We start from the raw sequence: 18154 nt of genomic DNA, 5'->3' as shown, positions 1-18154 counted from the left end.
ATGCATATTTACATAAACACACTTGCTAATAAAAGAAAAACTTGCACTTATGTTGCACCTTACATGACCACAGGCTGTTAAGGGCTTTAAAGCTAATGAAGTACTTTTGAAGTGTAGTCACTGTTATAAAGCACAAAATGCAGTGGGCAATTTGTACACAGCAAGCTCCAAAAGCAGCAATGTGATAATGACCAGATAATTTGTTTTTCATGATGTTGACTTGAGGAATAACTATTGGCCGGGATAGTGGGGCAAACTCCCTTCCAAGTAGTCCATGGGATCTTTTACATCCACTTGAGAGGGCTGGTGGGGCCTCGGCTTAAGCTTCTCATCTGAAAGATGGGGCACCTTTGACAGTGTGGTACTCCCTCATTACTGGCAGTGGGGCCTGGACTTTGGTGCTGGAACTTGTGGGGGTGGGTCTTAAACATACAGCTGTCTGGATCAGGGGCCCAGAGAGAGTACCCACTGAGCCAGGGCTGGAACCTCAGTCAATTAACATTGGGGTGGATAAGAAACTACCTGAGCTGAAGGTCTTGTGGTGCAGTGGGCAGCATCCCTGACTCTAAACCAGAAGCTCTGGGTTCACGTTCCTGCCCTAGGACTTGATGGTCAAGGAGGGTTCGTTTATAACGTTGGCAAACAGGTTGATAATCAACTTATAAATCCTATGGCAGGCAGTAAGAGTGGGAGAGACTCCTGGTCAGCCATGTTGTGGTTCCCAGTCCTGGATAGTGGCAGGAAGGGCATTTGGGTGTAAAAAAAAACACCAGCCCAACCCCTCTCAAGCCGCATTGTGGCTTAACCCCCATGTAACATGGGGAAAACCCCAGGAAAAAGAAGAAAACTGAAATTTGTAATATGTTCCGTTCCTCACAAAAGTGTGTTTGGGGTGGGGGAGTAGATACCTGAGCTGGAACCAAGAGGAGAGGCTGGGCTCAGACCCCCTCCCCCCGCGCCCTCACTGAGCGCAGCGAGCGGGCTTTACAGCGCGAGGAGCGGCGGTTGGTGCCGCCAGTAGGCGCGCGCTGTCAGTGGGAGCGCGCGGCGGTTGGTGCCGCCGGAGAGGAGTGCGCGCGCCGCGCCCGCGCGCTACCCCCCGCCCCCCCAGCGTTTCCTTCCCTGTGAAGCTGAGCACCGCCGGCAGAGGCGGGCGGGCGGCTGTTAGGAGGATGAGAGTGTTTGTCAGTCAGTGATCCTGCCTTTTCAGAGTCTGACTGTCTCTCTCTCTCCCCCTCCCCTTATCTGAAACTCCGTCCTCAATTTTTCTCTTAGTTTTCTAGAAAGGGAAACAAACCAACATTGGAAAAAAGATGCCGGAGGTAATCTCTGTGCAAGAATTTATCTGCGAAACTCTGGAGGACCACAGCTCGCCGACAACCTCCTCCTTCACCACCAAAATGGCAAACTGCAGGAACACAGTGACTACACTCGAGGAGGTAAAGCTCTCTCTCTTGCACCGTGGCTTGCTGCTGTTCACTGACATGGTTGATCCTCCTTGTGTCTCAGGCCACCTATAGGGATCTTGTCATTCTCACTATCCAACTCTTCTCTCTTCTCTCTCTCTCTCTCTCTGTTTCCTGCATCTGGGATTTTTTGAATGACCAAAACTGTGGCTCGGAACACAGTCTGTGCTGTCAAGCTCTGTAAATACTCCTCATCCCATTCAAACAGCCCCCCCACTTCCTGATATTTGAATCTGTAATGTATATTCTTTCCACCCCCCCCCCACCCCACCCCACCCACTCTCTGTCTGACCCTTTTGTCTTTTCTTCATCCCACCTCACATAGTCAAGATGGCAAACTCTAGGAACACATCTCTCTCTCTGCCTTTTGGCTCTGACAGCACCATTGAATCTTAATGCATAGATTATTGTGTGCCTCCCTTCTCTAATTCTCTGCTTCACCCCAGGGCTCAAGTTGTCATTATTGTGCACCTATATGGGTTTTTTTTTCCCCCCTCCCCTCTCTGTAACCTTTCATTTGTTCCGTGAACATTGCTAATAATATGGTGCTGGGAGCCCAGAATTTTCTTCAATTGCAGAAGTTCATTGCATTAACAGCAAACAAGTCCTTAAATCTTACATGGATAAATGTGAAAAATGTAACAGTCAGCAGTACATATTTGTGAAATGTCAACATCAAATTGCGAATGTATGAAGTATGTAGGGTGCTCTGTTATTTGAATTTTCAACTTCACAGTAATGAAATAGGGGTACATGGCAATAAATGATCATTTGTCTTGCCAGGGTACTTGGCTTTAAAAAAGCTAACCTTATTCGGTATTGCAACCATTTTTTTTAAAGATAAGGTGGAGATGCCGAACAATCTTTAAAGTCAAGTTGATATTGTTGATTGCCCTCTGAAATAGCACTTTTAAAGCTTTTAAACTGCAAAGGGTGAGATGATGTTCAAAATCACAGGATTGTTCAATGTTGAATAGGATGGGGCGGGGAGTAAAATACTGTTCCTGCGGGAAGGAGATGGTGATCATGAATGTATTTTTATAAACAAGGCAAAGCTTTCATACTTAACGGTTGTGACATTTTTATCTAATGAAGATAATTGCAACAACCCTCAGTGGCAAAAGTTAAAGCAGGATATTGAAAAAGGGAACTTTGAGGAACTCTCTCTGGACAACCTGCTAAACTAATACAGTGCATTGGTTAATTAATTTCCCAGATAGCTGTACTGTAGCTTATTTATACTTTAGTCTTGGAAAAGGGGACCTTCTCTTGCCATTCTTTTTATCTCTTTATAAATGGAAGCTAAAAGCCTTTGCAGGATTCTGCCAATTCTACCACAAGAATCAACTGCGGGGAGGTGTATGAGAACATCCAGTGGTGTCTCTCCTGATTTTCCTGTTTTCCTTGCTCCTTGCAGGGAAGCATTTGATTTCTATTTACTGTCTCTCCACAGCAGAACAGATGAGGTTGTCAATTTGCTGCACAGAGAAATGTGAGTGTGAAAGTCGCAACCTATTACTCCACAGTAACCTTATTGTGTCACAATAGTTCATTTTGTAATGTGAACATCACTGCAAACTGATGGTTAACATTGGCACACAAAACGACCCCAGAATTGAAACGTGCTCCATATGAAATTAAAAGAGTTTGTCTGCGTATGAAAGATAAGCTTGTACAATTGAAACATTTTAAGGCTGTAATCTAGATTCCATTGCCTTTGAATTGAACTCTACTTCAATGTTTGTTACTGGAGCATCATTATTAATTGCTGAGGTAAAGTGAAAAGCTGCAAAGGCTGGAAATCTGAAATAAAAACAAAATGGTGGAATCACACAGGAGGTTCATCAGAATCTGAAACATGAAAGGCTGTTTCAGGTGAAAATTGTGCTCTTGATATTAATGGGAGCGTGGGAATGGAGTAACGCAGTTTGCTGGCAGGCGATAGCTCTGGCAAGGCTGAGGCATGGAGATCCTGCTTGATAACTCATTGCTGATACCCAGCTAGATTGGCTGCCTGGCCAGTGGGCAAAATAGAATTTTATAATCAGGAGGCCATAGGAGAGGACCCCTGGAACAGAGTGATAGGAGGACTTTGCAGGAGGTAAGGGATTGAGGGTTTCAGTGAGGTTGGAGATGAGGCTGAGGCTGGGGAGTTCCAAGGACCCCTTCAGCGGCCTGAGGGGAAAGATCCTGCTCCTCCTGGTCCACAAGGAGTTTCGAAATGAACAGATTTTCGATATTTAGCTTGGCCAGTTGCTCCCTTTTTTGTTGATGATTCATTCATAGGATTGTGGGCATTTCCAGCAAGCTCAACATTTAATGTCCATTCCTAATTGCCCTTGAGAAGATGGTGGTAAGCTGGCTTCCTGACTATTAGTAAGTAACTTACTAGGCCAGTTCAGAAAGAGTTAAGAGTCAACTACATAGCTGTGGCTATGGAGTCAAAACTGGGTGAGGACGGCAGATTTCTTTCACTAAAGGACATTAGTGAACTAGATGGGTTTTTATGACAATCTGCTGGTTTCATGGTCACCATTACTAGCTTTGTATTCATTTTTAATTAAAAATTATACTTCAATTCCTCAGCTGCCTTGGTAGGGTTTGAATACCATATGCCCACATCATTAGACCAGGTCTCTGGATTACTAGTCAAGTAAAATAATCACTATGCTACTGAACCTCCCGCCTAGGATCTGCTGTCAGGCGGCATATAGCACAGAACTCTTCGATGTTTATTTAACACAGTCGTCCACCAATTATATCATTGTGCTGACTTTCGAACTTTAAATATTGGAACCTCTTTTATCAGAACTAGTAGGATCTCTACATAAATATTAACATTTCAGTTGCCAGTGGATCTGCTGTATATCCATCATTTTCAATTAATTATTGTTTAATAAATTGTAATAGATTATAGCAATGTAACCAGCAGAGACCCACAAAACGTTTGTGGTCAAATTAGTATACTTAACCTATTCCACCATCTCATCCATCCCTCCCATGCCTTTCCATCCTTTCCATGCTATTCCATCTTTCCCATGCCATCCAATCCCATCCCATGCATTCCATCCTTCCCATGCCAGCCAACCTATGCCATCACCTCCCTCCCATCCAATTCCCCTCCCTCGCATACCATTCCCATTCCAAGCCTTTCCATCCTTCCCATGACACACTTTTGATGCCATTTCCTCCCTCTCATGCCTCCCATGCCATCCCCATCCCATGCTATTCCTCCCTTACAATGCTATGTCTCCCAATCCTATCCCCACATCCCATGCCATTCCATCTTTCCCATGCCACCCCCTACCTCCTTTATCTCCTCCTATCCCATTACCGCTTTAAGAGGACTGGAAGCAGTCTTGATCTGCAAAGGCAGAGTAGGTAGGAATTATTGTGGGAATCTGCCCCATCTTTTGGAAGAGCTGATAAACTGAGGCCTTGCTTGCCCACTCAGGTGGGTGTAAAAGATCCCATGACGCTATTCCAAGGTTAGGTAAGTGCTTCTGATGTGCTGATAAAAGTTTATTCCTCAACAACTGTCACTAAAATATTTGGCCATTTATCTCATTGGCCTTGTGGGACCTTGCTGTGAATAAATTGACTGCTGCCATTTCCTGCATTTCAGCAAAGGTTGAACTTCAAAAGTACTTCATTGGCTGTGAAGCACTTTGGGTTCTGTTGAGGTTGTGTACAGTGCTTTAGTTTTTTTTCCTTCCTCTCCTCTCCCTTCCTCTCCGCATACACGGACTTTTAAATATCTTGCAGTTATGAGGAGTTGAATAGGGGAGACCAAGATCTGTTGAAGATTCAACATTTCCAAGAGATTTTTTGCACCATGTGAAAGTTCACCTGAATTTACTTATTACCACAATGCTGCACAACTAAAGGTCTTCCACACCAAAGGACAGACTACCATTACCATTGAAATTACCTTCTGCTATTTATACCATTGAGATATAATTTGTGTTTATTACACCAGAAAAGGTGAGTTGCTGTTCTCTTTGTTATTTTTCTTAGGCAATTAATTGATGCTATGGCAGTCAAAAGCATAATATTATTACCTTAGATATCACTCTGAGGAGAGAAGTGTTTCAATATTCCATATTTCCACCACCTCCCTCTTCCATGGATTCACCACTTGCTCACAGAAATTAAAATTCCGATATATGCGGGGTTTTTTAATTCATTTACGGGATGTGGATGTCGCTGGCTAAGTCAACATTTATTGCCCATTCCTAATTGCCTTTGAGAATGTGATGGTGAGCTGCCTTCTTGAACCGCTGCAGTCCCTGTGGTGTAGGTACATCCACAGTGCTGTTAGGGAGGGAGTCCCTGGATTTTGACCCAGCGACAGTGAAGGAGCGGTGATGTATTTCCAAGTCAGGATAGTGAGTGGCTTGGAGGAGAACTTCCAGGTTGTGGTGTTCCCATGTATCTGCCGCCCTTGTCCTTTTAGATGGTAGCAGTTGTGGGTTTGAAAGGTGCTGCCTAAGGAGCGTTGGTGTGTTTCTGCAGTGCATCTTGTAGATGGTACATCTGTTCGCTGGTGGTGGAGGGCATGAATGTTTGTGGATGGGGTGCCACTCAAGCGGGATGCTTTGTCCCGGATGGTGTCAAGTTCTTGAGCGTTGTGGGAGTTGCACTCATCCAGGCAAGTGGAGAGTATTCCATCACACTCCTGACTTGTGCCTTGTAAATTTTTTTTTACATTTTAAATAAGCTTTATTGTAACTGACATCAGCTACAGCATCAAGTGACAAAGAAAATGTTTAACATTGCAGTAAAGAATGGTTGAGAGAAACGGGTGGAATGTTGATCTTCAGAGAGACAGCTCAAGGGAAGAGAGAATGGAGTGCTAAAGTTTGAGCTTTAGTTTCTTGGTCAGGCTGCGGCACCCATTCACTCCCGCTTCTTGAAGTTCTCGATGTGAGCCAGAAACCAGGCTGCAAGGATCAGAATCACAGCAGACATTACACTGAATCCAATCGCCAATCTCCAGGCTGGAGGCTTTGCTGCTGAGTCGGGCCGAGCAGAGCCAGGCGGAGTGGAGCCGAAAGGCCGAGGATGCCTCTGAGGACGGCGGACATGGCGGCAAGGTGATGGACAGGCTTTGGGGAGTCAGGAGGTGAGTTAATCACAGCTGGATTCCGAGCCTCTGACCTGCCCTTGTACCACAGTATTTATATGGCTAGTCCAGTTCAGTTTCTGGTCAATGGTAACCCCCAAGATGTTGATAATGGGTCATTCAGTGATGGTAATGCCACTGAATGTCAAGGGTTGATGGTTACATTCTCTCTTGTTGGAGATGGTCGTTGCCTGGCACTTGTGTGGCATGAACGTTACCTGCCACTTGTCAGTCTGGCCTGGATATTGCCCAAGTCTTGTTGCATTTGGACATGGACTACTTCAGTATCTGAGGAGTCACGAATTGAGGACTGCTGAACATTGTGCAATCATCAGTGAACATCCCCACATTTGATAAAAGCAAAAAACTGCGGATGCTGGAAATCCAAAACAAAAACAAAAACACCTGGAAAAACTCAGCAGGTCTGGCAGCATCTGCGGAGAGGAAACACAGTTAACGTTTCGAGTCCGAATGACCCTTCAACAGAACTAAGTGAAAATAGAAGAGAGGTGAAATATAAGGGGCGGGGGGAGACAAGTAGAGCTGGATAAAGGGCCAGTGATAGGTGGAGATAACCAAAAGATGTCACAGACAAAAGGACAAAGAGGTGTTGAAGGCGGTGATATTATCTAAGGAATGTGCTAATTAAGGGTAGAAAGCAGGACAAGCAAGGTACAGAGCCCTAGTGGGGGTGGGGTGGGGTGAAGGAATCGAAAAAGCCTAAAAGGTAGAGATAAAACAATGGATGGAAATACATTTAAAAATAATGGAAATAGGTGGGAAAAGAAAAATCTATATAAATTATTGGAAAAAAAAGGGGGGGATCGGAAAGGGGGTGGGGATGGAGGAGAGAGTTCATGATCTAAAATTGTTGAACTCAATATTCAGTCCGGAAGGCTGTAAAGTGCCTAGTCGAAAGATGAGGTGCTGTTCCTCCAGTTTGCGTTGAGCTTCACTGGAACAATGCAGCAGGCCAAGGACGGACATGTGGGCATGAGAGCAGGGTGGAGTGTTGAAATGGCAAGCGACAGGGAGGTCTGGGTAATGCTTGCGGACACACCGAAGGTGTTCTGCAAAGCGGTCACCCAGTCTGCGTTTGGTCTCTCCAATGTAGAGGAAACCGCATTGGGAGCAACGAATGCAATAGACTAAATTGAGGGAAGTGCAAGTGAAATGCTGCTTCACTTGAAAGGAGTGTTTGGGCCCTTGCACAGTGAGGAGAGGGGAAGTAAAGGGGCAGGTGTAGCACCTTCTGCGGTTGCATGGGAAGGTGCCTTGGGAGGGGGTTGAGGTGTAGGGGATAATGGAGGAATGGACCAGGGTGTCCCGGAGGGAACGATCCCTGCGGAATGCCGCCAGGGGGGTGAAGGGAAGATGTGTTTGGTGGTGGCATCACGCTGGAGTTGGCGGAAATGGCGGAGGATGATCCTTTGAATGCGGAGGCTGGTGGGGTGATAAGTGAGGATAAGGGTATCATGTTTCTGGGAGGGAGAGGAAGGTGTGAGGGCGGATGCGCCACATTTGACCTTATGGTGGAAGGAAGGTCATTGAAGCAGCTGAAGATGGTTCGGCCTAGGACACTACCCTGAGGAACTACTGCAGTGATGTCCTGGAACTGAGTTGATTGACCAACAACCACAACCATTGTCCTTTGTGCTAGGTAGCGGTTTGATACAACTGTGATTTTGCAGTGGTTTAATACAATTGAGTGGCTTGCCAAGCCATTTCAGAGGGCATTTAGCGGGAGCCGGTGGTGTAGTGGTATTGGCGCTGGACTAGTAATCTAGAGACCCGGGTTTGAATCACAGCATGGCATTGAGTTCATTTAAAAAATCTGGAATTAAAATTCTGATGATGACCATGGAACCATGGTCGATTGTTGTAAAAACCCACCTGGTTTGGGGAAGGAAATCTGCTGTCCTTACCTGGTCAGACCTACATATGACTGGAGACCCACAGCAATGTGGTTGACTCTTAAATGCCATCTGAAATGGCCAAGCAAGCCACTCAGTTGTATCAAACTGCTACAAAGTCACAAAAAAGGAATGAAACTAGACGGAGCACCTGACACCTAGGAACGGGAAATGACAACGGCAATCTCAGCCCTGTCGACCCTGCAAAGTCTTCCTTACTAGCATCTGGGCACTAGTGCCAAAATTGGGAGAGCTGTCTCACAGACTGGTCCAACAACAGTCTGACATAGTCATCCTCACTGAATAATACCTTACAGATAGTATCCCAGACACCACCATCACCATTCCAGGGCATGTCCTCCCACCGGCAGGACAGGCCCTGCAGAGGTGGTGGCACAGTGATATACAGTCGGAAGAGAGTTACCCTGCGAGGCCTCAACATCGACTATGGACCCTATGAAGTCTCATGGCATCAGTTCAAACTGGGGCAAGGAAACACCACGTACCCCACCCTCTCTCACCTAATCAGTGCTCCTCCATGTTGAACACCATTTGGAGGAAGCAATAAGGATGGCAAAGGTGCAGAATGTACTTCAACGTCCATCACCAAGGGTGGCTCAGTAGCACCACCACTGACCGAGCTGGCCGAGTCTTAAATGACATAGCTGCTAGACTGGGTCTGTGGCAGCTGGCGAGGAAACCAATGAGAGGGAAAACATATTTGACTTCATCCTCACCAACCTGCCTGCGGCAGATGCATCTGTCCATGACAGTATTGGTAGGAGTGACAACTGCACAGTCGTTGTGGAGACAAAGCCCCATCTTCACATTGAGGATACCCTCCATCGTGTTGTGTGGCACTACCACTGTGCTAAATGGGATAGATTTTGAACAGATCTAGCAACTCAAGACTGAACATCCATAAGGCGCTGTGGGCCATCAGCAGCAGTCGAATTGTACTCAAACACAATATGTAACCTCATGGCCCGGCATATCCCCCACTCTACCATTACCATCAAGCCAGGGGATCAACTCTGGTTCAATGAAGCGTGCAGGATGGCATGCCAGGAGCAGCACCAGGCATACCTAAAAATGAGGTGTCAACCTGGTGAAGCTATACTACAGGACTACTTGCGTGCCAAACAGCATTAGCAGCAAGTGATAGACAGGGCTAAGTGACCTCCCAACCAACGGATCAGATCTAAGCTCTGCAGTCCTGCCATATCTAGCCGTGAATGGTGGTGGACAATTAAACAACTCACTGGTGGATGAGGCTCCGCAAATATCCCCATCCTCAATGATGGAGGAGCCCAGCACAGCAGTGCAAAAGATAAGACCGAAGCATTCGCTACAATCTTCAGCCATAAGTGCCAAGTGGATGATCCATCTCGGCCTCCTCCGGAGGTCCCCAGCATCACAGTTGTCAGTCTTCAGCCAATTCGATTCACTCCACGTGATATCAAGAAACGGCTGAAGCCACTGGATATTGCAAAGGCTATGGGCCCCAACAATATTCTGGCAATAGCGCTGAAGACTTGTGCTCCAGAACTTGCCACGCCCCTAGCCAAGCTGTCCCAGTACAGCTACAACACTGGCATCTACCCGGCTATGTGGAAAATTGCCCAGGTATGTCCTGTACACAAAAAGCAGGACAAATCCAACCCGGCCAATGACCACTTCATCAGTCTATTCTTGATCATCAGTAAAGTAGTGGAAGGAGTCATGAACAGTGCTATCAAGCGACACTTGCTTAGCAATAACCTGCTCACTGATGCCCATTTTGGGTTCCGTCAGGGCCACTCAGCTCCTGACCTCATTACAGCCTTAATTCAAACATCGACAAGAGAGCTGAACTCCCGAGGTGAGGTGAGAGTGACTGCCCTTGACATCAAGGCAGCATTTGACCGAGTATGGCATCAAGGAGCCCTAGCAAAACTGGAGTCAATGGGAATCAGGGGGTAAACTCTCCATTGGTTGGAGTCATACCTAGCACAAAGGAAGATGGTTGTGGTTGCTGGAAGTCAGTCATCTCAGCTCCAGGACATCATTGCAGGAGTTCCTCAGGGTAGTGTCCTCGGCCCAACCATCTTCAGCTGCGTCATCAATGTCCTTCCTTCCAGCATAAGGTCAGAAGTGAGGATGTTCGCTGATGATTGCAGAATGTTCAGCACCATTCGCAACTCCTCAGATACTGAAGCAGTCCATCTCCAAATGCAACAAGACTGGACAATATTCAGGCTTGGGCTGACAAGTGGCAAGTAACATTCACACCACACAAGTGCCAGGCGATGACCACCTCCAACAAGAGAGAATCCAACCATTGCCCCTTGCTGTTCAATGGCATTACCATCGCTGAATCCCCCACTATTAACATCCTGGGGGTTACCATTGACCAGAAACTGAATTGGACTAGCCATATAAATACTGTGGTTACAAGAGCAGGTCAGAGGCTAGGAATCGTGCGACCTTTCCTGAAAGCAGTACCAACAGGAAGGAAGTTAAGACCTGAAGCCTGTGGCTGGCAGACACGAAGGATAGCTACAAGCAGAGGAGTTGCAGGGTGAAGGCATAGATGCAGACAGAAAGGAAAAGCAGATAGAGACAGGCACACACTGAATTCTTGCGAGGAGAAAAAACAAATCACTCTCAGGCAGAGGTCAGTTTTTCTGTTTGGCGGAAAAGGAAACAGGAGCTCTTGGAAATAGCATGCAAGCTGGCTATAAGGTCTAGAACCTCGAAAGCTACATAAATAGCTCAGAGACTCTAAAGATCTTGGTGTTTTCCCAGAAGCGGCCAAACTGTGAACCGGGTGTTATTGGTTGATCGGTTGGAAAGGAACTCTGGAAAGCTACACCATCAGGGCTGTTATGATGTGAGGGACATAGGGTTCATAGAAGTGTGCCTTGCTGATGATAATCGTACCCGGGAAGCTCACAGGTGAAAGCTGTTCCCAGTATGACTCCCGACCTACCCTGCATGAATGAAGAACATCAAATTGTGTAGGAACGTAGGGCGGAATTCTCCCATGACCTCATCAGTGGGTTTAATGCTAGGTGGGGGATAGGATTCTCTGGGAAGTCTAAAAATTGGTTTCATGCTAGTGTGAAATGACGGCAGCACCTTCCGCTACTGCCCACAATGGCGGGTCGCAATTCCCGCCAGAGACTGGCACGAAATCGATTTGCATCCCACTAATGCAGATAAAGCCCTGTTTGGAATCCTCCCCCCCCCCAAACACCTGATGCTCCACAACGCCAGCAGGGAAAAACGCTGGTTCAGAGCATGTCTGCGTGTATCTCCAGCAGGGTCTGCTGGCCTAGGATTGCCATGGAGACCTCGATGCATGCACAGGTTGACACCACTTCTTTAGCCAGCAGGCGGATGGACTACTCCAACTCGCGTGCCACCGTGTTGAGGGCCTCCAGCTTTTCAGTCTGATGTTCCTCCGCCCCATGCCGCCTCTCCACCATCAGTTGGAAGGCCGATTCCACAGGCCCGTCATTGGACTCGGACCTCGCAGATGCCTCTTCCCCAGCACTCCTCCAAGTGCAATTGAGCTTGGCTGACCCTGCTTCCCCCTGCGTGGTGACCACAAGAGTGTGAGACCCTTCTTACACTAGAGCTCATACCCACTGAGGCGTGTGTTTCTGGGCTGGTGTAGGGTGCAGGTGTCTGCTGTGATGCCTCTACAGGTGCACATGTCTCCTCTTGTCTTCTCTCCTGGCTCCTTTCCAGGCTTGGGTTTCTGCTGAGGCCTGACAAGGATTCCTTTGGCTCGGGCATTTGCCTCTTCCTGGTGACACCTATAAGTGAGAGAGTAGGCAGCGAGTGACGGCATGAACTGCCTCCAACATGGAGGCACACTGGCCCTCAGGCTTCTGTACCATGCATGGATCCTTACTCAGTGGAGGCCCAAATCCAGTCTCCCCACCTCCAATTGCCCGGTCTCGCTGCACATTTACCAGCTGCGCTGCCGTCTCCTCAAACTCTGTGCGCCCTCCCTAATGTCTTCTCACATTCTCGCCGGTTGTGCCACAAAGACAACTGAGAAGATGGGTTTGAGAGGAATTGTATGTTGCATCCATTTATACATAGCAATTTCACATACATTTCTCATACTTCCACTCTTGGAGATAACCCACTGGACTGTGTGTTATGGCAGCTTTGCAAGCTGTCCAGAAGGGTTGTGGCCTAGCTCCCTCCAGAGCACTGAGCCCATCCACATGCAAGAATAAGGCTCAGAGAGGCATCTCATTTGCGGAGGTTGCTGGTGCCCTCTGCACCTGAGCCCATTTCCTGCCCCCCCCCGCCCCCAACCCCCCCAACCTTTCCATATAGCAATGATCTCTCTATGTGGAAGGGTGAAGGAGGCACAGTGGTTTCTCCACCACAGAGTGGATGACTGCAGTGGGGCAATGCCATTGCCACTGAGGCCCATGTCCCTTGACATATCACCTTCATTGTGGTTCGTGTGAGCAACTGAAGCTTCACTTACCATGGTGGAGGGGAAGAGGTCATTCATCCTCTTCCGGCACTAGATGGCTGACCTGCGCTAGACAGCCTTGGCACTACAGCATCGATGACCTGCATCCATGCAGGATTAGTTTCTCTGCTTGGCCGCCTCCTCCCATCAGCTGGATAAAGAAAACTCCTCCTGACCTCCACTTGGTTGAAGAGGATATGCAGGGATGCGTTTCTGAACTTGGACGCTGGACCTCCCTCTCCCCTTCCTGCCATCTCTATAGGACTTTGACAATGAGTTAGATGTCTGGTCGCCTTTTAAATAGGGTGCCCAGATATGACGGCGGGGCACGCGCTTTCCAGCCCGTTCTGCCATGCTAGATGTCGGGAAACACCCGACTGCATAATAATGCTGGGGCCGCAAGATTCTGCAGGATTTCCCGTCGGCCTCCACAGTGGGAAACACTCCCCATCTCCGCCCCCGCTGTGGGACTTAGTCTCAGATGGGAGAATTCCGCCCATAGTGCCATATTTGTGGGGGGGAGTGATGCAAATGCTTGTGTGAGATGTATCTTTGTTGTATTGACTATTCAGAGTGAAATTTATTTGTTTATCTGAAGTATAGTTTGCCTGTTAATTCATGTTTAATTTATGTTGATTTGGATTCGTGTTAAAGTAAAAGTTGCAAAAGTGAAATCTTGTTGCAAATTCCTTCTTTTGGGGGTCCTTTGGTAAATTTGGTTATTTCGGTTTACGGTTTCCCCAGGGGATCGTACCAATTTTAACTGGCCAAATCTATATTTCCTTGCAATCAGCAGTGTATTTTTATTTAACTCCATTATTTTAATGCCACAGCTGATATGTATAACTATTAACAGCCTTCAAAATAAACTGTGATATTACGAAATATGTTCCAGGATGTGCTTAAGAAAAAAATAGCTTTCTAAATGATGCCTGATATACAGCTAGCTGACCAAGCAAATGGAGAAGTTGTTTTGTGTAATCAATTATTATTGAGCTGGTCGGGTAATGCTGTTTTGCGAGTGGAGCGTTCTTGATATCATTGCAGTAGCAACGCAAGTGGAGAGCAGGAGCACTTTTCCAGTTTTGTCATTCAAATGTTGCACAGATTAAGAAAGAGGGAAGTTGTATTTCTATAGCATCTTTTGCAACCTAAGGACATCTAAAGCCATTTTGGAGGCAATGGAGTACTTTTGAAATGAAGCTACTATTGTAATGTAGGTAATGCAATAGTCAATTTGTGTACAGCAAAATGCCACATACAGCAGTGAAATAAATGGCCAGATAATTTATTTTAGGTAAAAACAAAAAACTACTGCGGATGCTGGAAATCCAAAACAAAAACAAAATTACCTGGAAAAACTCAGCAGGTCTGACAGCATCGGCGGAGAAGAAAAGAGTTGACGTTTCGAGTCCTCATGACCCTTCTGCGGAAGGGTCATGAGGACTCGAAACGTCAACTCTTTTCTTCTCCGCCAATTTATTTTAGGTGTTGGATGAGGGATAGATATTGATCAGGACACCAGGAGAACTCCCCTGCTCTTCGCTAGATAGTTCCATGGGAACATTTGCAACCACCCAAGGCTGCTTAAGCCTTAGTTCAACATCTAGGCTGCAGTATGGCACCTGCAACTGTGTAGCAATTCCTCAGTACTGCACTGAAGTACCAGCCTAAAATATATGCTAAAATCTCTGGTGTGGAGCTTGAACCGTACCGCTGACTCAGGGACTAAGGCTGAATTTTTGTGGCCCTGTGGAGACTAGAGCTGTGAAAATAGGGAGCCGCTTCGGGATAGCTTTCTGCCACTAGAGAAGTTTCCCAGGGCAGACTAGGAGCCGGGCAGCCAATTCATCCAACTAAGGCCCCATTTAGGGGCCATTTTACCTGGCGCTGGTATTTTACTGACATCAGAGCTATGTGTGTGGAGGCTGCCAGTTCAATCGCAGCTGCTTCCTCACATCAAACCAGGGAGCCTGTGGCTGTGGAGTGAAAGGTCACAGCCCTGTCTGTCAACCTGATGGCCCTCCAACCTGATAGCCCAACTGGCTTCAGACCTCTTTAATTGATTACATTAATGGTGGTAACCATGTTGAAATGCTTTCACACTAGCCCGCCTGCCTTGGCAGCACCCACCTCTCCAGCCTGATATTGCTGTGGGCCCTTTGATTGGACCTGAAGCCTTGGGAGCCTGCCTGAGGATGGTGAGTGTGGAGGGAGGCACATTTTGAAAGGGTGTCCTAGACTGACTACATGGGCAGGCTCAAGACCCTCGTATGGGCCTAACGTGAGCACCCCAATGCCCACTGGAAAATCCAGCCCTAGGATGCAAGCTTTGAGCCAAGGTTGATACCTTACATTATATAAATTTGCAGGGATTTTGTGTTTGATGGGAGGAACCTGCTGAAATTAGAAATTGGTTTACAAGTGCAATGCCTTCACTCTGAGCATATCTGCCAGGAAAATCATTTGTATTACGCTGTCTTATATCACTCTTATGGCATCAATGCTGCATCAAAATCCATGGTCCATGTTGCCAAAAGTACAGTATAAAAATTCCCATTGCTGGGAATGCAAGGAAGAACTTACATTTTACCCTTACACAATATTTGAAGAAAAGCAGGGGAGTTCTGATGTCTTGCCTAATATTTCTTCCTCAACCAACATCATGAAAATAAATTATATGGTCATTTATTTGTAAGCCATGCTGTAGAAATTGGTTGGCGTGGTTCCTGATATTGCAACAATGACCACACTTCAAAAATACTTCACCAGCTGCAAAGCATTTTGAGATGTACTGAGATTATGAAAGGGTACTATTTAAATGCAAGTTCTGTCTTTTCTTGCCTTAGTTATGTTTATCAAAATCAATTTTTACCTCCAGTTAATTCCTGGATTCTTTCCCAGTAGTGATTCCATAAAATTGTTTCCATGAAAGCCCCAAATTCCTTGTGTGTTCTTTCCAAAAATCAGATCTAGAAAATGGGTTCTCATTGCATCTGTGGTGCGCTTGGCACATATGGCACACGATGCATGTTCTGCATCATTGCATCCAAAGTCAGCAAGGCAGTTACAGCAATGTGTAGCATCTCTGAATCCACTTTTCAACAAGAAAATAAATGAAGGCGGTACAATTAGGGCTTTTTTTCCAAAGGAACCTGGATCTTTTGGTACTGCTGTGATGAGGGTGATATTCTTATAATGCAACAAAGGTCAACTTTAATTGCTAGTTAGGTATGGAATAAGGACATTATTACAATGACAATGTACCTGTATTGATGGTTCCATGAATACTCAGGTCATCAATCAAAGCTGACTGAGGTTTCACATGAAGACTGTATACTAAGAGGGAAATTGAAACTATTGCATAATCTCCAACAGTTTATTATCCAGCTTAATGCCCTGGCCAATACTTACTCCTCAATTAAGGTCAGTAAAAACTAGTAACTAGTAATTTATCTCATTGCTGTTTGTGGAACTTTGCTGTGTAAAAAATTGTTGCAGTGTTTCTCTACATTGCAACTGTGACTACACTTAAATAGGCTCTAAAGTGCTTTGGGACTTACCCAGCTTGCAAAAAGCACTTTATAAATGCAAGCTATTTGTTTAGTATATGTGACCAATTAGGTTCCATATTGAAATAAATAGAGAACTGACTAATGTCAATTTGCATTTGCATGGCTGTTTCAGCATGGAAAAAAACCTGCAAAAGTGTTTCTCAAGGTGCAATTAAAAAAGGAAAGTCATAGAGGGAGTTCTTAGGAGGAAGACCAAAAGTGTAAAGGAATTGTCTTAGAGGTGGAGAGGCAGAGAGGTTTGGATTTTTTTCTTTTTTTTAATTCGTTCAAGGATGTAGATGTCGCTGGCTGGGCCAGCATTTATTGCCCATCCCTAATTGCCCTTGAGAAGGTGGTGGTGAGCTGCTTTCTTGAACCTCTGCAGTCCATGTGGTGTAGGCACACCCACAATGCTGTTAGGGAGGGAGTTCCAGGATTTTGACCCAGCGACAGTGAAGCAATGGCTTCTTTTTATATTTCTAAGCCAGGACGGTGAGTGACTTGGAGGGGAACTTTCAGGTGGTGGTGTTCCCATCTATCTGCTGCCCTAGTCCTTCTAGATGGTAGCAGTCGTGGGTTGGAAGGTGCTGTCAAAGGAGCTTTGGTGAATTCCTGCAACGCATCTTGTAGATGGTATACACTGCTGCTAATGTGCGTCGATGGTGGAGGGAGTGAATGTTCGTAGATGTGGCACCAATCAAGCAGGCTGCTTTGTCCTGGATGGTGTCAAGCTTCTTGAGTGTTGTGGGAGCTGCACTCACCCAGGCAAGTGGGGACTATCTGGGAATCTGTGAGGTTACAGATTGTCGTTGAGTACAATTCTGCTGCTGCTGATGGCTCCCAGTGCCCCATGGATGCCCAGTCTTGAGTTGCTCGATCTGATGGAAATCTAACCCACTTAGCACGGTGGTAGTGCCACACAACACAATAGAGAGTATCCTCAATGTGAAGGCAGGACTTCGTCTCTGCAGTGACTGTGTGGCGGTTACTCCTACCGACACTGTCATGGACAGATGCATCTGCGGCAGGCAGATTGGTGAGGATGAGGTCAAGTATGTTTTTCCCTCTTGTTGATTCCCGCAGCACCTGCCACAGACCCAGTCTAGCAGCTATGTCCTGTAGGACTCGGCCAGCTCGGTCAGTAGTGGTGCTACCGAGCCACTCATTGAAGTCCCCCACCCAGAGAACATTCTGCGCCCTTGCCATCCTTAGTGCTTCTTCCAAATGGTGTTCAACATGGAGGAGCACTGATTCATCAGCTGAGAGAGGGTGGTACGTGGTAATCAGCAGGAGGCTTCCTTGCCCATGTTTGACCTGATGCCATGAGACTTCATGGGGTCCGGAGTCGATGTTAACTCCTAGGGCAACTCCCTCCCGACTGTATATCACTGTGCCGGTGGGACAGGACATACCCAGGGATGGTGATGGTGGTGCCTGGGACATGATCTGTAAGATATGATTCCGTGAGGATGACTACGTCAGGCTGTTGCTTGACTAGTCTGTGAGACAGCTCTCCCAATTTTGGCACTAGCCCCCAGATGGAGGACTTTGCAGGGTCGACAGGGCCAAGATTGCCATTGCCATTTCCGGTGCCAAGGTCGATGCCAGGTGTT

General features: G+C 46.6%; 1 protein-coding gene across 3 annotated transcripts in view; it reads left to right on the top strand.

Annotated features, from left to right (window-relative positions):
- The first annotated feature begins 1121 nt into the window (after positions 1 to 1121).
- The window catches only part of LOC144688382 (arf-GAP with SH3 domain, ANK repeat and PH domain-containing protein 1-like), a 258589-nt gene continuing 241556 nt past the window's right edge, over positions 1122 to 18154 (top strand). For 2 of the 3 annotated variants that reach the window (XM_078554857.1, XM_078554855.1), the window contains exon 1: positions 1122 to 1439. In XM_078554857.1, coding sequence (XP_078410983.1) covers positions 1314 to 1439 — 126 coding nt within the window. In that variant the 5' untranslated portion in view covers positions 1122 to 1313. The remainder of the gene's footprint in view (positions 1440 to 18154) is intronic. The other variant, XM_078554858.1, reaches the window with a different exon arrangement.

The sequence above is a fragment of the Cetorhinus maximus genome, chromosome 13 (genome assembly GCF_964194155.1).
Source record: "Cetorhinus maximus chromosome 13, sCetMax3.hap1.1, whole genome shotgun sequence".
Classification (NCBI taxonomy): domain Eukaryota; kingdom Metazoa; phylum Chordata; class Chondrichthyes; order Lamniformes; family Cetorhinidae; genus Cetorhinus; species Cetorhinus maximus.
The sequence above is the reverse complement of the archived record's forward strand: the minus strand, read 5'-3'. Positions and strand labels throughout refer to the sequence as shown.